This window comes from Xiphias gladius, chromosome 21 (assembly GCF_016859285.1).
Source record: "Xiphias gladius isolate SHS-SW01 ecotype Sanya breed wild chromosome 21, ASM1685928v1, whole genome shotgun sequence".
NCBI lineage: Eukaryota > Metazoa > Chordata > Actinopteri > Istiophoriformes > Xiphiidae > Xiphias > Xiphias gladius.
In genome coordinates, this window is record NC_053420.1 from 3,211,358 (window position 1) to 3,235,188 (window position 23,831).

The following is a 23,831-nucleotide window of genomic DNA, read 5'->3' on the forward strand; positions in this document are numbered from 1 at the left end:
AACCTCTGCAAGTTCTGAATCTCTGGCACATCTCATTCAATATGATTTTCCCTAGTCTATCAGATGTGTGCATGTGTGTGCGTGTGTGTGTGTGTGCGTGTGTGTGTGTGTGTGTGTGTGTGTGTGTGTGTGTGTGTGAGCGCGTGTGTGTGTCTGCTTGTGGTGTGTTTGTGTCTCTTTCCGTTTGAGTCAACAACCAAAGAAAAAGAGTCAGAAGTGTAGACTGACAAGAAGCATAGAAGCTGGAACATTTCAGCACTAATTGGAAGGCACAGATAATGACTGTTCTATTCTTAAATGTCCTTAAATCATGATCAAACATGTCGGGATGAATGAATGTTTTTATGATGTGATTCTTGGATTTAATTAAGGCTGAGTAAGCGCGCTTGTGTGTGTGTGTGTGTGTGTGTGTGTGTGTGTGTGTGTGTGTGTGTGTGTGTGTGTGGGTGGGTGGGTGCATTAGCATTCTTTCAAAACTGAAGAACAGATTTATTGCGAGAATCAAAAATTGCATCAACGCATGTCTGAAGATGCCACTCCTTGTCATGCACCAAGATGATGCTGAATGTCTTTAAAGCATGTAGGATAATGGAATATAAGATTTATGTGTATTATTGCATAAATTAGAAGTGTTAATCACGTGGTGATAAGTGTGAAAGGTTCAGAGGATGTTTCCATCGATAGAAATGGGAAAATGACCAGGTTTGCAACTAACTGATATTAAATAGCCTTTGTTTTGGGCTTGCTGGTCTATTTGGAAAAAACTTCTTTTTAAAGGCTTCACAGCGGAGCCACTTATGTCCTGCTTGCCTGCTTACAGCTGCCCAGTACATATCAGCAGCCAGTGGACATCTCTGAAATTCAACTTAAAAACAATGAAAGCACATCTTTTCCAACAGGCTTGTGCTCCGTAACAGGGGCGTACACAGATGTAAATAAAAAATACCCACAGTCTTGACTTTCAGGGTTTGCCTTGTCTTTCGCTGTTGTATTTTGTTGGGCACCATAAGCTGCCTGGCGGTGGCTGTCTGTGACCTGCTGAAAATTATCACGTAGTGCAGAAAACATTGTGAAAGGCATACAGTCACACACACTCACACAAAAACACACACACGTGCACAAAAACACACACACGTGCACATATACTGAATTATACAGCGACAGCGGCCCTACAGTGCTTAATTGGAAAGCTTCACACCCATTAAGACAAATAACTCTTTCTACTCCTGTATTATGGACAAACTCCACTGTTTGCTTGGGGAGAGTTGAGACCGACATGATCTGCCTCCGGTACACATGGTGCCACCTGCTGCTTCTTTTCAGCTGACAGTGAGGAGCTTCACCAGCAGAGGTTAACACGCTTAGAGGTTGACGCTGATGCCCCAAAGATTTCGGGTCTTTTCAATGCACGGACCCCAAAGGAGCATCAGGAGTCACCTGTGCAGCGATCATGCTGTGATCCTTAACCGGCTGCCCACCTGCAAAATTGTTTGTTAGAATGCACAACCAAGCTGAGGCTACCTCTGCTGGGGATTGAACCCCGGTGTCTGCAGTGAGGTTTTGCCCCTGCACCCTAGAGAAGTGGTTTGGCAGCTTTTGGTGCGCATCAGTCAGTGATGGGAAAATCAGATCAGATCCAGGTCAAAAGTGGCCAAAGTTATGCTGAAAGTTTCGCCAAGCCCTAAACAAGACTTTGCTTTAATTCCCTCGTGTCCATGTCCTCTTTATGTTTCTCCATCCCCTTCACCTCCAGCAGCACCTCCTCCTACCCCAGCACTCCACGCTAAGGTCCCGGGGCAGGTCCAACGCACCCAGGCCAAGAACCACGGCCAGGCCAACAGCAAGACCCCAGTCCCCTCAGCGCCAAAACAGAGGGGCCGCAAACCAAGGTAAGACATTCTGACTGGCTAGTAAAGCATTGGAAGAAAGAGAAATTTTATTATGAGCAGAGGCCAGAAAGAGAGAGAATTTTGTGGAGAGAAAGTGAAAGAGGCTATGTTAGAAAAGCCCTAGAAGTGGGCACTGATGGAGTCAGTCAGGCAAGGCTGCAGTAAACCTGTCATCCCAACAGATTATGCAGTTTTTCTCTGAGTAACTCACTAACAAATATCTCACTTTGAGAGTGTATTTTGGCTTTTTTGCTTTACTGGGGAGTCAAAAAAGATGTTTAATTTAGACACAGGACAACAATGATTCACAGTATGCTTTGCAAAATGAGCCACTAGAATGAAGCTTGGATTTTGTGAATTTGGAAATGCGCTAGAATGAATTGGCTACCCAGATTTTGTTGAAATTGGATCTGAGATATTGCAAGAGATGGAGGAAAAAACAAATCGATGCAGGCTACCCTGAAGCCTGAAAAACAGGTAGGAATGAAAAAAGGCTTTCTTTTGCATCCTATTCGGTCGTGAAAACACTTTATACACAGCTCTCCTGTACTTATCAACTCTGTTACTTCCCTCCCTAACTTAAAGACTAGCTTATATATAAATCTGATGTTGATGCACTTGCATTTATGACACACCTTTCTAATCACAGTGGACAACCTAGCCTCTCTGTGTTTTTGGAGCACACAAATTCCTATTCTAACCTTAATCACGCCAAACATCTATCTAACCTGTAACCGTTTTCAACGGCATACTAAAGCCCCACCATCCCAAGGCCTATACCTAAACAAAACTTTAAAAAAAACAAAACTCATGACATATCCCAACAATTTTGTTTCTGCGAACCAGTCACAGTGCATCTGCCCAAACATGCCTAACCTGAGTGGTATCCATAATTTCAACAGAAACAAACACTGAAAAACTGCTTGTCTTCTTTTATGAGTGTTTTGCTTTTAACAATGTTTAAAGAAGAGAGAGAGAGAAAAAGCGAGATGTCTTTTGATGGCAGTTTTTCTTTTCCACCAGTAGTACCACTCATGTCCCTGTCTGTGTTCCCCTGTACCGTTCTTGTTTTTGTTTCTTTCCTCTGTTTTCCCCAAATTGTTCAGTTTTCCCTCTTTTTCTGTTTTTATCTCTTTCTTACTATTTTCTCCCTCCTCTTTGTCAGCCCACTTTAGAACAGCTGAGTGCTCTTCAGGTTGAGAAGTGGGAACCAAAGATAAAGGCACAACGACATGCCTGCAATAGCACAGATTTTTTTTTTTTTTTGTTTGTCACAAATGTAGCCACTGTAAGAGCTATGCTATGAAGTATTATTCTTTTGATCCATTAATAGGTTAATTGTATTATTTGTATGGAGCATTTTTTTCTTACGGCTTAGTTTGACAGATATAAAGCAACCTGCGGTCAGTGAAAATTTAATAAACACACAAAATCAAATTTTTACAACTTGGGTTTGTTTGTGTCTCTGAGTTGTTGCTGTGCTCCAGACTACATTTGTATATAAAGACCTCATTAAGAGTGAAACTTGGAGATCTGGACACAATTATTGGCACCCTTCACTTAAATTTGGTTGCAGGAGTGCTGGAGTTGTTTTCGCCTTGTGAGTCTGTGTGTGTGTGTGTGTGTGTGTGTCATCATGACAAAACGTGGTCCTCGAGAAACCTACTGTAGCGGGAACTACCACCGAGGTGGTTTTTCTAGTACTTTGGCAGGTTCTTGCGATGGGATCACACCAGCCACGACGTCTGTCAACAATGTAGCAATGACTTCTGAGTACTCATGGGTTGGAACATCAACCAGTTGACGGGCATTGCAGCTGGTGTGGGACCATCGCAAGATGGCAGATTTCAGCTCTCTCCAGTGGTTTTCAATGGGATTTAGGTCAGGACTCATTGCTGGCCAGCTTAAAACAGTCCATCTTTTCCTTTTCAACCATGCTTTTGTGCTGCTGGATGTGGTCATTGGGTCGTTGTCCTGCCGAAAGACCCAAGACCTTCGCCTCAGATCTAGTTTTCTGACACAGCGTAACACATTTGGCTCTAAAATAGCTTGGTAATCTTCTGATCTCACCATTCCTTTGATACATTCAATGCATCCAGTAACAGAGGCGGCAAAGCAGCCCCACTCCGTGATAGAACCTCCACCATTATTTTACTGCAGGTAGGGTGTTCTCTTCCTTATGAGCTCTGAATCGTCGCCCATACACAAACTGAAGCACTGCATTCCCAAAGAGCTCTACTTTGGTTTCATCTGTCCATAGAACATTATACCCGAAAGACTGTTGTATATCTAAAGTTTTTGCAAACATTAGTCTTGGCTTTTTGTGCCTTTCTTTCAATAGGGAATTATGTACTTGAAATTCAGGCGTGCCAGTAATTTTGACCAGGGCTCATGGCAGGATACCAGAACACCTGTCTGTTGTGTTGTGGCTGAGAGTCTGAATTCACGAAAATCCTGGAGAGACAGGTGCAAGATCAGAAATATATGTCTGGCTGTCTTCGGCAGTGGAGAGCAAAGCTGAGACAAGGTTATGATACTATAATGTGGAAGACAGAAAGGAGACGGATGAGAAAAAGCTGGACAAGAAAGTCAGTGTTCTCAGACAAAAGTAGAGAAACGTAAGTGGAATTGTATGATCCGAAGAGTGCGATGAAAAGAAAGGGAGAGATGTTCAAAATAAAGTGTGAATAAATGGAGGAAGGGTGAATAGATGAGTCACTGATGTGTAGTTAAGAGAGGCAGCAGTAGACTGGCATTAGAGGGTGAGTGCAAATGAGAAACTGAAATGCGTTAACACTATTTAGTGCTTATTTTATGTGATATAAGTAAGTGGAAGCAAAGTTGCAGACACAGTGTCTCTCTCTGAGATTTATCTGTCACAGCTCAGTCTCATGAATGAGGGAAAACGTGAGTCGAATGCTTGCTCTGCCAAGTGACTCATATGTGGGTCTCTTGTATAAAAGAATTATGAATTAACAAAAAAAAAAAAAAACCCTCGGAGAGAAGCTGGTACATGTGAAGTAGATGCCTGTGCATTTGTGCCACACTTCCGCAGTGTTCCCTATTTAGCAGACAGCTCAGTTTCTCTGTGTTTGGAATGCATTCACACAGACATTCAAACGCATATACACATGCAGAAGCTTTTAGTTTTTATGGACAGATTTATGTATAAGATGAATTATTTTGCAAGTTTTTTCTGTGTGTGTTCCACTTATTTCTGCAATCTTTTTTTAATATGTGTATTTAAAGAAAATGTCATTATTTACATGATATTAACATATATCAAGTCCCTCTCCTTCCTCATTCTGTAAAATGTTAAAATATTTATCTCTTTTATTTTTTTTTGTGATTTATCAATTGTAATTTTGTGTGACCGGCTAACCCCTCCCATCGTATAAAGCTGCCTTTTACTTAGTTAGCTCATGGGTCGGAGCAGTTCGTGGATGATATCCTACATAGAAGTGGGTACTTGGATGTCAGTTGGAAAAAGGTCGTTTTCATATTTAGAAGCGCGGAATTAAGGTTTAAGCGGCTGAAATTTTTATTTTTATTTTTTGTTCCCTCCTCCTCAACCTCGACCCGAGAAACCTGGGTGTAGGTGACCGGTTCTGTACGGTTGAACTGAGATCTTCAAATCCTCGTCGTTTTCTGGAGGGTGCGTGTTTACTATGTCGCAACTACATTCGAGCAATCAAATCAAATCCCCGAACAGTTTGATTAAATCCCTCCTGTCACATTATAGAAGCTGAACATGCATTAATTTCCATTCCATTGTCTTTGGGAAAAATAATCTATTATGTCTTTTACTATAAAAAGCAGATTATCATGCCACAAATATGCAGTTTAGTCATTTTGTCACCGGCTCTATAGAGACATTGTATCCAAGCTTTTTCATTTAGTTCCCCTGCTCTTATTTTCCTTGCCACAGTGACGCTTTAAACTGGCAGCCTGGTCTAAAGATGCGCTTCAGCCTCAGAACAGCATGTCTCTAGCTTGTTGGTCTCCATGATTGGCCAGTGGTTCTCCTTTGTCTCGGTGATCAGGAAATAATGGCACCGGGAGAGATGAATCGAAAGGGAGGATAAAATATTTATGCCACAAATATAAGTATCTTAGCCATCCCTCCGCAAATCCTCAGGGATCGGTAGAGTTTCCAGCCTCGGACTTTGTGAGAAAACGCTGCTGCTGGCTACTTGAGCTGCTAATTACTCATCAGAATTCCTCCTCCTCTCAGAGATCCTGGCGCAGCGCCAGTGGAGAAGAAAAAGAAGGGGAAGAGGAGAAACCAGGAGCTGGCTGTCCAGGAGGGGGCGGAGAGTGACGACACTACCTCAATGTCAGCCCTCAACATGGGTGGAGAGGACAGCCAAGACCCCCTGGACAATGCGGTGAGGAGACAGAAAGACCGGATAGAACCGGGAAACAGTGGGCTAATTAGACTGACTGGGCTGGAGCAGCCTAATTAATCAAGTGTGGTTAAAGATGATATATGTCACATTTAAACTCTTGAAAATCGTTGAAGTATTCGCTAGAGAGTTTTGTTTTCACTGTTGTAAACAAATGAGACCATTACCGAAAAGATAAAAGGCTGTGGGAAAGATCACTCCTAAAGTGTTGTGACATGTATTAGGGAATTACAGTCTTTTCATTAAAAAATTTGACTTGACAACTGCTATACTGTTTAAAAATCGTCATCTATTGTGATAAACATCATTAGACGTTATGTTGAACATAATATTTCCTGTCTTGTTAAACGGCTCAGCTGCATGTTCACTCGGAAATAGAGTTTTATTGTTTTAGATTGAGCTAATATCCATGACATTAAATGGCTAAGAAGCAGCAAATGGTTAAATTTTGCATGACATTTTTTTCTGTTTTTCCTTCATCCTTGCATTTCTGTTCTCCCTTCCTTCCTCTTTCCCTTCCTTTCTTCCCTTTTCTCTTGTTTCTTGCTTGATTGTATCCTCATTCACTCATTTCCTTCTTCCTTCCTTCATTCTCTCCTCTCTTCTTCTCTCCGTCCTTCTTTCTTTTCTCCTACCATCACTTTCTTCCTCACTTCACACTTTCTGCTCTCTCACCTTAATATCTCTACTTTTCCTCTTTCCATCTCATCCCCCCTTCCCTCCCTTCTTCCCCTCAATTCACCCCAATATCTCATTGTGTTGTTTCCTCCATTCATCCACTTCTGGACTGTCTCCCTAACTCCCTTTTATCCCTTCTCCATCACTCTTAACACCTCAACTCTGTTTCTCTCATCTCACCTTCCTCCGTCTCCATTTTTCTCCACGAATGTATCTTCCTTCTAATCTTTTAGAAGCGGCGTTCAGGACGACAGGTCAAGAGGAGGAAGTATAATGAGGATTTGGACTTTAAGGTGGTGGATGATGATGGAGAGACTATTGCAGTTCTTGGAGCCGGTCGCATCTCGGCGCTCAACGCCACTGCTCTGGCATGGCAGGCCGAGGTAAGGACGGACACAGACTCCCACTTTGTTGTTGGTTTTTTTTTTTTTATCTTTTCCTTTTTCTTTTCATTATGTAAGTTTCTCTTTTTGTCTCACGCAACTTCATCTCAAATGCATGATCAGTAATATGATGATGACATCCAGGTGTTAAATAGCCTGTGTCGCCCACTGCAGATGTATGTTAAAGAAATTAGTTTCTGGGGTGTTTGTCTGTCAAATCGCCGCCAAAACTTTCATTAGTCTGTCTGAAGGAACTGCCAGCGAAATTCTGGCTTTCACCGAGGCCAATTTTGTTTTAGTTTTTCACAGAAGAAAATCTTTTTGTGTAGCTGTTGTCACCGTTTGAAGCAGTAAACAGATTCAGACTCAGTCGCCTTTACGTTCGTTCAAGTTCTCATGTTCAGTTTTGTCCAAACAGCTTTAGAGAGATGTAGATTCAACTTTATTTTGTGCTGCTGTTGAGTTGTATTATGTTATGTGTGTATATGTATTATGTTATATTGAGAGTCTCTTAATATTTAGTCTGCACTCATTAATATAAACAGGGTGGACAAGCTGTTGCTAACACTGCTCAGTGGGATACGTTATGTAGTAATTATTGATAAGATTTTGTGTAGTACACATTTTTAAAATTCCGTGAGGCGCTCTCCTCAAGTCTCGGTTACAATCGCTGCTGTGTGAGCAAAAACTCTGTGAGCTGACCTGCCTCTGTGTGGGCTGCTTTTCTTCTCCGTCTTTCTCTCCCTCAGGAACCACCTGAGGATGAGGCCAACATCATTGAGAAAATTCTTTCTGTCAGAACAGCGAAGAAAGAGGTGAAGAAAGAACGCACACACACACAGTCTGAATGAATTTTTTTATTTTTTATAGATGATAAATATCTTATGTTGGTTTCATTTCTGCCTTGTTCTAAAATCTACTGCCCTGCTCCTCTTTGTGTATTTTCTTTCTCATTGTCTCAATCTGTCTCTCTGCCGCTCTAGACTTCTTCCTCAGAGGACCAAGTGGAGGAGATGGAGGAGTTTTACGTCAAGTACAGAAATTTGTGAGTCTCTTCATCATTGCTCAGTCAAACATTTAAAAATACTGCCATTTTATATTTTAGGTATTTAGCTGACACTCTAAGGGCTCTGTTTTTGTACGTTGTGGTGGCAGAATGGTATTTTTCCAAAGAACGACAAGAATTTTTCTTTGCCTGTTTGGTGGTTTTGGGGACCTGTGATGCACAGTGGATGAAGAGACTCAGCAGGGGGGAAGTTACTGGCAAACCAGCGGCACACCGCAACTTTGGTGTCATTTAATCTGTTATCTCTACATTTTGAGCCGTCCATTGGGGAAAAGAATATCAGAACCACGTCTCAGTGTAATGCACCGCAGCACCACCATTAACTCTGCATCTTTGGTCTAGACTGAATTATCTCAAAAACTGTCAGACGGATTGCTGTGAAAATTTTGTACAGTTTTGTATTTTTTATTTATTTATTTTTTTTTTAACCTAGAGGCTGAAGTGTACTGACTTTGGCAGTTGACAGTCGAGGTTCAGTTGTTCTGTGGTTCTGTTGGTGGAAGCTGATAGTCCTTAAGGAAACCCGTGTGATCACTGGTGCTTTGCTCCATTTGGCTGTGCCAGCAGGCCGCTTCTTGCCTACTGGCCAGGGTGGGGAAATGTGCTTCAATGGGCGTGCAGATCTGATGTTTATTCACTATCAGTTGACAGTTAGTCTTTACCACTTGGACTCAGCCACGACAGGCTGCTTGAAATATATTATTATTTATCTGTATTGTTTGTGATGTTTTTGGTGCATGTGGTATTTTCTGCATTAGCCAGATGCGGCTGTAGTTTTAAATTGGAATAAGCAGCATGTGCCGTTTGGGGCTGCCAGAAACAAGTGGAGAGGAAACTATGCCCACCTGCCTCAAACTGGCACTGTGCTGGTTGTTTTTCGGAGCTCACCCTGGGGGGACATGTTAATTCCACAAAGACTGAGACCCAGGGAGCTGCTTCTTCAGGCCGATCACTGAGCCACCTGATTACAGATGCTGACATGATTAAAGAAATGTCTTGAAAATCGTCCCAGCTTAATCTACAACAAATCCTAGGTGCCACTACGCAGATGTGCAGCCTCAGAGGTGTTAAAAGTCACCCTCAGGACTGATAAAGACATATAAGGCGTGTCTTGACTTTGTTAGAGCTTTTTAGTTAATAGTTTTTATGACATTGATTTCTCCCAGGGACGTTGACTTATGGACTGTTTTTCAGCAGCAGGGGTATATTCTCCAGAGTCAGGGAAGTGCTTCTCAGCAGTAGCTGTTGAGGGAGAGCAGAGAGTTTTTCATTATCTTACTAAGGCTCAGCTCTTTCAGCCAGTTTGTGGTTCTCTGGAGACCCTCTTGCTTGTTCCTGCATTTTGTATCTTTAACACACGTGCTACGCAGATATGCAGTCATTATTACGATCGTAATTTATTCTCAGGGGTGATGAATAAAACATAACAGATTTGCCTGAGTTAATTCAAAATGAATGAATGTTTTACTTTTCCATTTCTTTTTTTAAAATAATTTATTCACAAGTTACAGAGTTACAAAAAAGTATAATATTTGTAGTGCAAAAATCATTATTAAACGTAATACATTATCAAATGCATAAATAGTTGCATAGGCGGCTTATTAACTGCATGATGCAGTACTGTACACTGAACACTGCAGTGTCATTTACATTAGTCGTTTATGCACGAAATCATGCAGGTCAAACTGTGTCCGTAATAACAACGTTTGTTCTGTTTTTCTTTCCCATCGACCATTAAGTAGGGAATTCTTTGTCGGTGTATATCACTCCGAGCGAGACGTCCTAATTTTTCCCCATTCCGTGAGACTCAGTGTTGTGTGGTACGTGAAAATAAAAATCCCTGCCTAAACAGTCTGTAGGATTCGGTGGGGGGAGGCGCGTGCATCATGGCTCCTGCTCCTGCTTATTTAAAAGCAACAATCTGTCTGTTCACGCGCCCCGAACCTCTTGCTGACCTCTTGTATGACCTGTCAGAAGGATCAAATTCATTTGTTTTGCGTCTTCTGTCCGCTGGAGTTTTATTCATGATTGTATTTTAATGTGAAAACACTTTTTCTAAACGCCAGTTCACTATGTTTTAATTAATTTCCATGAGCTGAAAATTAAGCGTAACACCTGGGCTAAATGAAGGCCTTATTATATTTTATCCACATTGATTAAAAAGCTTGTTTGGAGCTTATTAGTCTGGTTTGTATGGGCAAGATGAGAATGATGAAAGTTTAACTCTTGACTGCTACCTACTAGGGAAATGAGGGTGTGATTTGTCTTGATTTTCTTTATTGAATTTGAACCTTTTATAACATTAAAACAGGCAAACAAAATTCACATATTTTATAAGAGAAAATCTGTCTTAGTTATTTTGTTGTGTGTTATTTTAGTTCCTACCTACACTGCAAGTGGGCCACTCTGGAGGAGCTAGAGAAAGATCCCAGAATCCACCAGAAGATTAAACGCTTCAGGACCAAACAGGCCCAGATGAAACACCTCTTTGCCGAGGTAACGGTCACCCACATCCTTACCAAAGCCGCTTTTCCCATCACATACGCCATCACTGCGGGTGTGTAATGAATGGGCCAGAATTCCTGAAATTCACGGCACATTCACCCAGTGTCGCTGGAAGTGTTGAAAGTGCTACAAAGGTCAACAGGTTAACTCCAACATGCTGTGACCTGGCAACTCCTTGACATAGAAGCATAATTTGGCCTTTACTGAATAACTCAAACTTCATGGTAGCAGACCTTGTCAAACTTAATATCTGGCTTCAATCCAGGCATTTTCAGAACAAATGCTAACGGCTAAGGGGTGGTTGAAAAGAAGCACTGTTCTCTCTCTAGCAACAATAAGCAGGGTTTATGGAAGATGTGGCTCTAATATTGAGAAATGCAAAGGCATCCTGTCTCCGAGGGCTTTCGGTACAAAACGGGGTGTCCTGTCTTCCAGGAAGGACAGGCTCACAGAGTAGAAAAGAGAGAGCAGTGGCAGAATTAAAATACGGTTTCACTGATCTACGCTGACAAATAAATACATAATGAGTTACGATGATAAGTAAGGGCAAAGTGTAATAATCGATGACAAAGAAGGTCATTAAAAACCAGTGGCATGAGGTGGCTCACCACCATGTTTCCACCATGTTCTTATGTGAAAGCTGTTTTTGCAACTTGTAGCTTGTTTCACATACTTTGTACAGAGTGTTGCTTTATCAAAATGATCCCTGACCTGATTAACAATGTAGAATCGATAACCTCTTGTTGTCTCTCTTGTTTTTAATCTCCATCTCCTTTTGTCCCTCGTTTCAGCCTGACGAGGACTTATTCAACCCAGACTATGTAGAGGTGGACAGAGTGCTGGAGGTGGCTGTTACCACAGATACAGAGACCGGAGAGGTAGGTCAGACATCGAAGGAGACACACACTCTCAGTAGTGTTTGTCTGGTATGAAATTGGTTATTACTAAAGGTTCCCAGTGTGTTGGTCCACACTGAGTCCTGTGGCACACACAGACACACACACACACACACTCACACACACACCGTGTTTTCCTGGATGTTGTTGTAGGAGGTGACCCATTACCTCGTTAAGTGGTGCAGTCTCTCGTACGAGGAGGCGACGTGGGAGCTGCAGGAGGACTTGGACCCGGAGAAGATCAAAGAGTTCGAGGAGATCCAGAAACTGCCGGCAGACCTCAGACACATGGTGAGTAGAAACACAATAGACGACGAGTGAAAGGGAAGAGAAAATCTCCCCCAGTTTGATGCAATGCTTTGACACAGAGGAGGAAAATGTTCAATACTGTGACTGAAGAGAAGGTGAATACAACACAGGTTCAGCCTCGAGGAAAGACTGGAAATTTTCAGATATTGGCAAGCTTCAAAAAATTATGTGTAGAACTAGAGTGGCACTTTGTATCTGCTGGTTTGAAAAGTGCTAAATAAAAGTAAAAGTATGATTGGTATTATTATTATTATGGAACTACACATTTACTGTGTAAAGAGAAATAAGCACAAAGAAAATCTATAAAGTGATACAGCATTGTGAGCAGGGGGGAGATTACTAGTAATTAAATCCACATCTTTTGAAATAAAGGCCAAGAAACCGATACTGACATAAAGTAAAAAGAACACATGTAACAATGTATTGTTACTTTAGCCGATGCAGCCTTATAATCAGTCTGAACTGCCATTTTGTTTCACTTCATTATACAGTCTGACGCTTGTTCATGTTGGCCAATATCTGCTTGGGAGCAGGGGTGGTTTTTACCCTAACCAGTGTCGTGCAGTGATGTGCAGTGTCGTCACGTCATTTTCAGTCGACGCAGAAGCTGCAGTAGTGTTTGCTCGGAGCAGTTGACCTGACATTTGTCATTCAGAGCATAGAAATATGCCAATTCGTGGCTTCTTATTTCTCTAAGTGGTCTTTCAGCAATTTGTGTAACTGAGTCTGTCCTATTTTTCTGGCCAAAGAAACAGCGGTGAAAGAGCACATCACTACACCCGTTGGAATTTTTGAACATACATGGAGGCGTGGGTGGCAATTCAGACATCTTGAATGAGGCTATATTAGATAAATAGCGGGAAAATTTTTTTACAAATTGTGTTTAGGATGGTAGGCGAATCAGAAACCAACACCATTACGGCTTTATATTTCAACTCCAACCCTTCCTGCCCGCATCTCCCCGCCGCTCTCCCTCAAATTCACCATCTTGGCCTTGTTTTCTTTTCCAGGCTTAATCAGCACGAACACAATCAGCGCCGTGAGGTTTTTCCCTTTTTTCGAGCTGGAGTTCTGTGCTGTCAGATTATTGTTTGCTTTTAGAAGTGACATTGAGGCTTTGAAAGCCCTCACAATCATATCCATGTAAAACATCTGCTGTTCTTTGACCCACAATTCTCTCCACATCTGTGCCTCACTGTTTAGTGTGGAATCTACAGGAGGGGTCATTTAATTTGAGCAGAACAGAGATGTAGGGATTCAGAGATGCATAACAGTTACATTTACTTTGCTGGATGTTCAATACAAAATTGCTGCATAAATAGCAGCAATTATCTAGAGTCTCTTTCAACTCGTGAGAGATACAGGAGCGAGATTCAAGCAAATTATTGCTCTTTTGCCGTCATTCATTTCAAAACTAGTATCATCACTTATTATGTGCTATCAGCAACAGTCTGTTACGCCACTTATTTTATCAGTTTTCCAGTCTCTCTTACCTTTTTAAAATTGGAACAACTCATTTACCTCTTTTCTGACTTATGTGGGGAAGCTAACAGTTTTAATATCTGATATTCTCCCGGTTCTTTTGTTGGACAAAATCTTTGTAGTGTGAATGATTCGGCTGGCATAGAAAACATTTTCACATCACATCTAATCGGGGGTTGTTAATCATATTTTGTAGATAGTTCAGCTTTAATCTGATAGATGATAACCTGCTACATTTTGTTTGTTTATTACAGGAATTGGTACTGAAAATTAAATGGTAAACGAGTCAGTGGAACAACAAGAAAAAACAATGTATATTTGAGTGTGTGTTCACATCGCAGGAACGTCCATCTCCAGAGAAATGGCAGAAGTTGGAACACTCCAGAGATTACCGGAATGGAAACCAGCTCAGAGAATACCAGTTAGAGGGAATGAACTGGCTACTGTTCAACTGGTACAACAGGTGAATACACAAACATGTTTGGACCCGTCAGAGCAACTTAACGGGGTTGAGGTTTAAACACTGTGACTAAGATAAATTAAATCTGTATGCCCTCACTGACCAAAGTTTTTAATTTAAACGAAATCCAAAATAAACATTTGGTGTTAAATAAAACACAAATTAAGCACAATGTCAACAAAAAGTAACATGAACAAATTAGTCCCACAGACTAAACAGTGTGAGTGTGACAGCTAATCTACAACTAAAACCATAATAACTCTGACTCGTTGACATGGTGTTCTTGGTCACACTGGGACAAAATTAGTTCTCAAGTGTTGAATGTGTCTGAGGTTGAAAGTGGACAAATAGAGATGGCTCACTCGGCACTCGACATCTCCCAGGTATTCAGAGTTACACTTGCACACCCGCTACAGCTGTGACAACCTTAAAGACATAATTCCATAAAGTCAAGCGAACGTTCCATTAATCCTAACCATAATCCTAAGTAACCCAGACTAAAGGCAGCGCTGCTTCTGATCTGAAACACATTCCTGTCACTGAAAGAGATTCGTGTAGAAACGAGGTGCAGAAATCCCTCTCACTTGGAGGATTTCTGTTTTTCCTTCAAATGCAAAAATACGAAATAAAAAAACCCCAAAAACTTGCACCTGAAATCCAATTTCCAGTTTAAATATACAGTATTGTATTGATCTTTTTTAGCTTGAGGTAACAGTCTGATTCAAAATCACCTCTCAAAACTACATTGATATTTTGGGATTTAGCAATATGACTGTTCATATTACTATAGAAGACTGCCCGTAACATTTAAGCCCAGAAATCCAAGTTTGAAGGAATGCAATTCACTTCGCCCACCATTTTGCTTGGGTCAGACAGTGACCTATATATATATTTTTTTTAAACCACTTAACTCTACTGCCAGAAATGTTTCATATGGGAAGCAGAACACCAATGAGTCAAAACTCCTTTCCCCCTGGCAGATTATGAAGTCTGGAAAGCATGGAAACACTTGTCTTCCCTAAAGATGAGGCAGAGTGTTTTTTAATAGCAAATACATGGCTGTGGACAAAGTCATGACATCATAGACGCTTTTGAAAGATAGGTTCCTGGTTTTTTTTTTTTTCTTTGTTTTTTTTTTTTATAGTGTACCTTAAAACAATACTCACATGCCCATCTGTATATTTAAAGAGTTCCTGGTTGCTGTAATTATCCCCTTCATCACTACAGGCTGCAAAGAGGTACCCTCCTACGGCGATTTTAGTGTAAGTGATGCGGGGACAAAATCCCCAGTCTGTGTGAAGATACAGTAAAGACACTTTAAAGTTCATCTGAAGCTGATATGAGACTTCAGCAGTCTGAGTTAGTCAGATCAAGTAGGTGTCTTCTAGACTTGGAGTCCTTTTTGCAGGAAATTCCCTCTTTGTGCTGCAACAGATTGTGTGTTTGCTTGCTCAGCCATGGGCAGAGGGATGGTAACACAAAGGGCGAGTTTTGTACTAAAAAGACTGCGACTTCGGAACATACCCGCTTGATTTTTCAAGCTCAGATCGCTAAAGCTTCGCACAGTTCAGGCTCCAGCTGAACATTTAAAGATCATTTTAACACTCTGGATTCTGTCACCCATCACTCACAATGAAAAGAAAACGCTTTCAGAGGGAATCGCTTTGTGGCCGGTGCACAAAAACCTTTTCATACATATAAGTGTGTGACTGAACCTGTTGTAGCTGTACTCTTCCACCTTTTATGTTCCGTCAACATGTTATAATAAGAGAGGTGAAAACATACCATCATTATCATACCCAAAAGAAGGAAAAAAAGTGTAAAAAAAAAAGAAAAAGTTCTTTGTTAAAGTAGGCTTACCATCCGATTCAAATGTGAATCTTTTTTTATTCCACTCTTCTGTGATTATAGCTCTACCTGAGTGTTGACACAAACCCATGAACGCACCTTAGAAAAGACTTTGTGGTCTTTTTCACTCCTCAGGGGTACACTTTTCTATAGATTTTCTGATTAGATTTGACCATAAATTAGCATTTTAATAAAGAACTGCTGCAACGACAACTGCTGCAGTTCATTTATGCCTCGAGATCCAGAGTTCATGTAAGTATCACCAATATGTCATGCTGAGACAAGTATGTTTACACGAATAGCAATGCATTAATTAGCTTAATTATTGTACTAATTAGTGGAAACGGATGTGCTTCCCGTATTTTAGGATTATGGCAGAACATAAGGCTCCCTTTGCGCTCTCCTGCTCTCTCACAGCGTCTTTGCTTTTCTGCCTAGAAAAAACTGTATACTGGCAGATGAAATGGGTTTGGGAAAGACCATCCAGTCCATCACCTTTCTGTACGAGATCTTCAACATGGGGATCCGCGGCCCCTTCCTCATCATAGCCCCCCTGTCCACCATCACCAACTGGGAGAGGGAGTTTCGCACGTGGACGCACATGAACGTCATCGTGTATCACGGCTCCCAGATCAGCCGGCAGATGATCCTGCAGTACGAGATGTTTCACAGAGACCCACAGGTAGTGTTTGGTTCTTCATCAGTGTCTGCGTGGTCATCGCCTCTCATCCATCACCCAGTGCATGAGTCACCTGTGTGATGTTTTCATAAATGGAACTAAAGGTGGAAGGTGGAGACGGCTGTGTGGAGGATTTCTTCACTTTTGTATCCTCGGGAGGACTGGCCCAAATAGAAAATAAAAGACCGAAGTGCTGATGTTTGGCTTTTTTCTGGCTTCTTGAAAGGAAATTCACCCCCTGTATCTGTTTACTCTGTTGTGAATCACCGGGTATCTGCAGGTCTCTTCTTTAGGAAACAGCCTTAAAAGACATTCATAAATCTATCTTCTAATTTTCTGACTAGTGTAAGGAATGGTTCATCTTTAATTCTTTAAGGAGTCCTGAGTGATCCTTTTGGAAATGTATACATTTTTATTAATAGCGCATGTAACAGAGTACGTTTGCGTGTAGTTTAGTTCAGTATATTTTGATTTAGTTCAGTATGTTTATATTTTGTTTCGTTGGGGGTTTCCTCGTAAGTGAACAGTGTCCACCTTGTGACCACTATCTGTGCTTGAATCTACGCCACTGGGCAGCTCTATCTCTGGCCACAAAGTGATTACCTTCTTGAACACTTCCATAGTGGACCATTTCAACTATGTACTTACATAGAATGGCCCTTTCCTTTTCTTTCACTCTCTCTGGTATAAATATTCAGACTCATAACAGGTTTCTTATTGCTGCTTATGCAGTCTCAGATGAATACACAATACAGTTATCACTACTGTAGCGTTTGCAGCTACTATGCTACAACGTCATAAGTTTCGAATTTAACTCTCTGCAGATATCCAAGGGTAGTAAATACTAATTCTGGTCATGCATGATAAACTTGGAAGTGAAGGGAAACAACAAATAATGCAGAAGAGGAGACCTCAAGGTCCGCGGATAATTTAAACGTGTGATTCCCCCCCCTGTCTCGTGCCCACAGGGTAACACTATCCCCGGCGTGCTGAAGTTCCACGGGTTGATCACCACCTTTGAGATGATCATGGCCGACTGTCCGGAGCTGAAGAAGCTGCACTGGCGCTGCGTGGTGATCGACGAAGCCCACAGACTAAAGAACAGGAACTGCAAACTGCTGGAGGGACTCAAACTCATGAACTTGGTCAGTCTGTGTGTGTGGGGACGCGCTTTAATTTTCTTGCAGTTCGGTTTCACACTTGCGCTACATTTGGATGAATGTTTCACGTTTTTTAAAGATATTCCCGTCCACGTTCTTAACAGGAGCACAAGGTTCTGCTGACAGGAACCCCGCTGCAGAACTCCGTGGAAGAGTTGTTCAGCCTGTTGAACTTCCTGGAACCGCTGCAGTTTCCTTCAGAAAGCAGCTTCCTGGAGGAGTTTGGAGACCTCAAAACGGATGAACAGGTATCCTCAGAAAACTGTTTTCATGTAGATACTACAAGCAAAAAAAGACTTGGTCGTAAACTTAAAAGGGAACTCCACTGATTTTACGCATCAGAGTCTGTTTACGGGTCTTTCACTCCTGCATATGTTGGTTGGGGCTGAAGACTACAACTTTGAAAAGTATAAAAAAATCTGGAGGTCTCGAGTTGCATTGTGGGTGATGTGGGTGGCAGGCTTTGACGAGGAAGAACAAAGTAAAATAAAAATAAAAAAGATGATATCTCTTGTCCTGCTGCATCTATTTTGCTACTGTTTTTTCAGACTGTCCGTTGCTGCTTAATCAGTGGAGTGCTCTTTTAAGCCAGGCCAAAGGCTTTTGCTGTGAAAAGTAGCTACAGGAAGGTGTTGGCGCTTGCATTAGATGCATGCTCATGTTGCTATTCTCTCTTGTCACCCTGGTTTTTCAGTAGCTCTGTGCCCCTTTGTTTTCTCACTTCGGCTCACCTGCGTTTTTTTTCTCTCTCTCTCATTTTTCCTTTTCTCAAAACAAAAATATATTGGATTCGTAAAAAAAACTCTCTTCGCATGGACATAAAGAGGAGGGAAGAGGCTTGACGTTTTTTCAGACAAGGAAAAAAAAAATGTACGTAGCATTTGAATTTTTGATTCATTCACTCCTCCCCTTTTCTCTTCGATAGGTGAAGAAGCTTCAGGCCATTTTGAAGCCCATGATGTTAAGGAGACTGAAAGACGACGTAGAAAAAAACCTGGCTCCTAAAGAAGAGACCATCATAGAGGTGGAGTTTTATAAAAACAAACAGTTCCATAAATCAAGTGATGTTCAGAATACTCATACTTGTACTCTCTTTCCATGTTTGAATAACATTAAGATCTTACCATTAATGGGAGGAACTCTTATCCCACTTCATTCTGTTTTGGCTGAATTGGATCATTCAGCCAAAACATCACGACAAAAGCTTCATTAACGTGGCCTCGATAATGAGTCCAGTAATGAGGCTTGTTTTTATCAGAAATATTAGCCTTTAGTCTTTATTAGTCTCTTTGGTCAAAATTAAGTTCTAAACAAAATTAAATTTATAAATTTATGTTAATTAAGATGGGGAAGTTTTACAGTACTTCAAGGTACCGAAGGTGTGAATCTGAATGTTTCCTGTATGTGTGTGATGGAGTGACCAGCTTACTGAACAGGATAAGCGGCAAGTACAGTAGATGCATGGATGGATGGTTTGATCATTGTTTATCATTATGACTGGCTGAATTATTAGGCAGTGGGCAGAGAAAACATAACACAACAACAGAGGTAATGTGTAACCATTAAAAACTGAAACGAAACAAGTTCGGACGTTTTCACTCCTTCTGTTTGTTGTTCCCGCAGGTGGAGCTGACCAACATCCAAAAGAAATACTACCGAGCCATCTTGGAGAAGAACTTCTCCTTTCTGTCCAAAGGAGCAAACCAACACAATATGCCCAACCTCATCAACACCATGATGGAGCTCCGCAAGTGCTGCAACCACCCCTACCTTATCACAGGTGAGAACACTCACACACACTCACAGGGTATTACACACATGTGCCAGACCTTCAACAAAAGAAAGGAACTCCTTGAGTGCCACCTATAATTTATACGCAAACTGAGTCTCTATTGCACCTCTTTAGTGTCACATCAACTATAATGAGAAATTTATCAACAATCTATAATTACACAGCATTTTACAATAGTAACACGTGCTCAAGCAGCAGGCAGTTCAACCAAACACTGATGGCAGTGTAGTGTTGAGTAGTTAATTATTGGTCAACTTGAGCTCAACACTCAAATATTTTCTTTTACCGAGGAACTAAAAAACAGAATTCTCTTAGACTTACCATGGGCTATGGTCCTCTGCATCCCTTAAAATCTTCTCCCTCCCTTATCTTTGTCTTCTTCTTTTTTTTTTTTTTTTTTTTCAGGAGCTGAGGAGAAGATTCTGGAAAGCTTCAAGAAGAGCCACAGTCCGGATGCACCGGACTTCCAGCTGCAGGCCATGATCCAGGCAGCCGGTAAACTGGTGCTGATTGACAAGCTGCTGCCCAAACTGCTGGCCGGGGGACACAAAGTCCTGGTCTTCTCCCAGATGGTCCGCTGTCTGGACATCCTTGAGGACTACCTCATCCAGAGACGGTGAGGAGAGAGGGAGGGGAAGGAAGGGAGGTAATATTGAAGGAGCAGGTAAAAATGAAGGAAAGTGAACAATGAAAGGAAACAACAAAAAAGGAACGTGGAAAGTGGGAAGGAAAAACAGAAAAGCAGAGGCAAAGATAGAAAAAGCAGGGATGGGGGTTTGGGAGAGATGAACAAAGAATGTGATGCAACAGTTGGCAGAAAGGAGAAAGAAGGGTGGAAAGATTCCCTTGACATTAATGTATGTGTGTTATTTTTCCAGCTACACATACGAACGCATTGACGGCCGTGTGCGAGGGAACCTGCGGCAGGCGGCCATAGACAGGTTCTGTAAGCCGGACTCGGACCGCTTCGTTTTCCTGCTGTGCACCAGAGCTGGAGGGCTGGGAATCAACCTGACGGCCGCTGACACCTGCATCATCTTCGACTCAGACTGGAACCCCCAGAACGACCTGCAGGTGAGCAGGGAGCTTGGCGGTCCGGCCAAAAGAGTAACGGAAGTTTGCACGTACGTGGACTACTCCCAAAGCTGAAGAGACGAGCGTGTCATTTGTAAAACAGATTATTCTGTGTTCACAGGACATGAAAAAAAACCCGAGATCTTCTATCTAATTCACACTCTTTTTTTCTACTGTGCTAAGCTGCTGCTTGTCTTAGCCCTTTAACATGTAGCAGCATTTGTGTTTCCTTTTGGGACTGCAGTAGATGACAAAATGCGTGCTGTGGGTGCACAATGCTACCTGACTGTGGGTTTGGGTTTTCCTGTCAGGTATCAAGTAAACAGAAAATGTCTTCAGTGGTGAAAACTGAATTGCTTTCAGCATTGCTTGCTGTTAAATGTGCAGCCTGATGATTCTCATCGGTCACTCTGATTAAACTGCAGGTTAAGTTAATCATGCACTATTTTTAAACACTTGCTGATAAATCAAAATTGATTTTTTGCTAAAAATATACAAGGAGACATAAAAAATTTAGATAATTATCCGTGTGGATGAGGTTGAAAAGAGATGTTTTGCAATAAAGCTTGTAATTTATTAAAAAAAAAAACCCCAATCAAACGGTGATTTTGATTAATTTGTTAAATGCATTCATCCTCATCACACTTAATAATGACCTTTAAAATGCTAAACAGTGAGCTTTTGCTTCACAATTAGGGTCTTTTTTTTTAAAGTTATATTAACTATCCAGTTACGGTAAAATCACCTCTCGTTACAAGCACTGATGCAAATCTTACTTTGCTTTTCCTTTTTCTTCAGTTAATGCATAAAAACGTTAATTCCCCCAAAAGCATTTGTAAATCCAACTGCAAGCACAGTCGCAGTTAAACGTAAGGCTTTACCCTGGGGCTATTTTTCATGTCTTTGTCCCGTCCCGCTCTGTCCCAGGCCCAGGCACGCTGCCACCGGATTGGCCAGAGCAAAGCGGTCAAAGTTTACAGACTGATCACCAGGAACTCGTACGAGAGGGAAATGTTTGACAAGGCCAGTCTGAAGCTCGGACTGGACAAAGCCGTCCTCCAAGACATCAACCGTAAAGGAAGCCTCAACGGGGTGAGAGATGACTTTTTATCAGGCAGAATAAGATGTGTTCGTCAGGATCGCTGTCTGCAGACATGCAATCAACGGAGAGCAGTCTGGCTTTGGAACTCTATCTTACTACGTTATCTTTGGCCTTAGTAGTTTTAAGATGTATGTGGATGAGGAATACAAGGAGGATGGATCCTAACCTGTGTGTGTCTATGTGTCTCTGCAGGTGCAGCAGCTTTCTAAGCTAGAGGTGGAGGATTTGTTGAAAAAAGGAGCATACGGAGCCCTGATGGATGAAGAAGATGAGGGCTCTAAATTCTGCGAGGAAGACATCGATCAGATACTTCAGAGGCGAACTCAGACCATCACCATCCAGTCTGAGGGGAAGGGGTCCACGTTTGCTAAGGTAGAAATCCTCAAACATCCGTAAAGCCCAATATTTGGGAAAAGCTTTTAACTTGGGCTGATAGTTGTTGTCTTGGATTCAGGTGGTGTTATATTTAATCTGATAGTCTAAATCCTGTTTCAGACGCTTATTGGTGGAAACACTGAATACTTGGAGGATTTTGGTATCAAGATCAAATGTACAGATGCTAAATATTTGCGCAGAACACTGGCAATTGGCAGCTTCAGTCCAAGCATCTGTCAAAACCCAGTTAATATCAACCAGAAACTGATTTTTTTTTTTTTTTTTTTTTTCACCTTGTATTTCTGTTTTTCTTTCTTCAGGCCAGTTTCATCTCATCTGGTAACAGAACAGACATTTCTCTGGATGACCCCAACTTCTGGCAGAAATGGGCCAAGATTGCTGAAGTGGAGATCGACTCCAAATCTGAGAAGGTACAGAGAGATGGAGCGAGGAACAAATTTAAGAATGAAAGCAGGAGAGGAGAAAAGAGGGACTCAAAGAAATAAAGGCACTCCAGAGAAAAGGGACAGAAAGAGAGAAGATGGCACAGAAATGAAAGACAGAGAGGATCACAAAGAAAAAATGAAGGTATGCAGGAAATTAATCAAAGTGATAAACAGGAAGAGGATAAAATGAATAGAGGTGAAACATTAACCACTGAACAGGAGATGACCTTCCATCTAGCACAAATAAGAAGGAGGAGTAACGGTGGAATGAATGGAGATAACGGGACGGGGAGCAACATAAGGCTTGGAAAGAAAAATGGATCTTATCCAAGTTAGTGAAAACAAAGATGGATGGTTGGGAAATGAAGCCAAGCTCCCAAACTGGGAAAGGAGTAAACAAGGGCAGGATGGAATTGAGAGTAAGACAGGAGGATGAAGGAATCATCCTCCTCTTTTTCCTTTTCTTCCTCTCTCCTCTTCCCTCCTCCCTAACAGATGGGCTGCCTTAATGAATGAAGCAGATTGTACACGAAGCACTGCTACTGTCTTCATTCTCTCTCTCTCTCTCTCTCTGTGTGTGTGTGTGTGTGTGTGTGTGTGTGTGTGTGCGTGTGTGCGTGTGTGTGCGTGTGTGTGTGTGTGTGTGTGTGTGTGTGCGCGCGTGTGTGTGTGTGCGCGTGTGTGTGTGTGCGTGTGTGTACACACACCTCTATGGCTCTACATACACACACCATCAAAGGGCTGTTTGAGGGTTCAGACTTGGTTTTAGGGTTCAGGCTGGAATCAGGTCTGGGTTAGGGTTATGCATTTAGTTGTGATGGTTAGGGTAAGGGGCCAGGGAATCTACCTTTATACCCGTTTTTCTCATTGCATTTGTCTCTCTGACGCAGGAGTCCTTGGTGATCGACACGCCGCGGGTGAGGAAACAGACCCGTCACTACAACTCCTTCGAGGACGACGAGCTGATGGAGTTCTCGGAGCTGGACAGCGATTCGGAGGAGCGGCCGTGTCGGACTCGTCGCCTGGGAGACCGCAGCCGGCGCTACCTCCGTGCCGAGTGCTTCCGGGTTGAAAAGAATCTGCTCATCTTCGGGTACGACCTTAGAAATATTAGAATAATTCACATCTGCCTGAATATTCACACACAATTAAATGTGCAGAAATAACAGAAGAAATGGGTCCTTTTCCAAGTGACCTGGAGAGTATTTCTGTAGCGGCAAAATGACCTCAAAACTGAATGTTCTGTACTGCAGGTAAGCAGAACCTATAGTACAATAACAA

General features: G+C 41.9%; 1 protein-coding gene across 2 annotated transcripts in view; it reads left to right on the forward strand.

Moving 5' to 3' along the window:
• The window catches only part of chd6 (chromodomain helicase DNA binding protein 6), a 93,398-nt gene that overhangs the window by 43,348 nt on the left and 26,219 nt on the right, over positions 1-23,831 (forward strand). Inside the window, exons 4-23 of one of the 2 annotated variants that reach the window (XM_040158522.1) lie at positions 1,754-1,889; positions 6,124-6,277; positions 7,207-7,356; positions 8,106-8,171; positions 8,340-8,401; positions 10,801-10,918; positions 11,719-11,805; positions 11,977-12,114; positions 13,956-14,077; positions 16,361-16,604; positions 17,570-17,746; positions 17,866-18,009; positions 18,687-18,785; positions 19,385-19,541; positions 19,959-20,169; positions 20,432-20,627; positions 21,555-21,719; positions 21,922-22,101; positions 22,425-22,535; positions 23,441-23,643. In XM_040158522.1, the coding sequence (XP_040014456.1) occupies positions 1,754-1,889; positions 6,124-6,277; positions 7,207-7,356; positions 8,106-8,171; positions 8,340-8,401; positions 10,801-10,918; positions 11,719-11,805; positions 11,977-12,114; positions 13,956-14,077; positions 16,361-16,604; positions 17,570-17,746; positions 17,866-18,009; positions 18,687-18,785; positions 19,385-19,541; positions 19,959-20,169; positions 20,432-20,627; positions 21,555-21,719; positions 21,922-22,101; positions 22,425-22,535; positions 23,441-23,643 (2,920 nt within the window). The remainder of the gene's footprint in view (positions 1-1,753; positions 1,890-6,123; positions 6,278-7,206; positions 7,357-8,105; positions 8,172-8,339; positions 8,402-10,800; positions 10,919-11,718; positions 11,806-11,976; positions 12,115-13,955; positions 14,078-16,360; positions 16,605-17,569; positions 17,747-17,865; positions 18,010-18,686; positions 18,786-19,384; positions 19,542-19,958; positions 20,170-20,431; positions 20,628-21,554; positions 21,720-21,921; positions 22,102-22,424; positions 22,536-23,440; positions 23,644-23,831) is intronic. The other variant, XM_040158523.1, reaches the window with a different exon arrangement.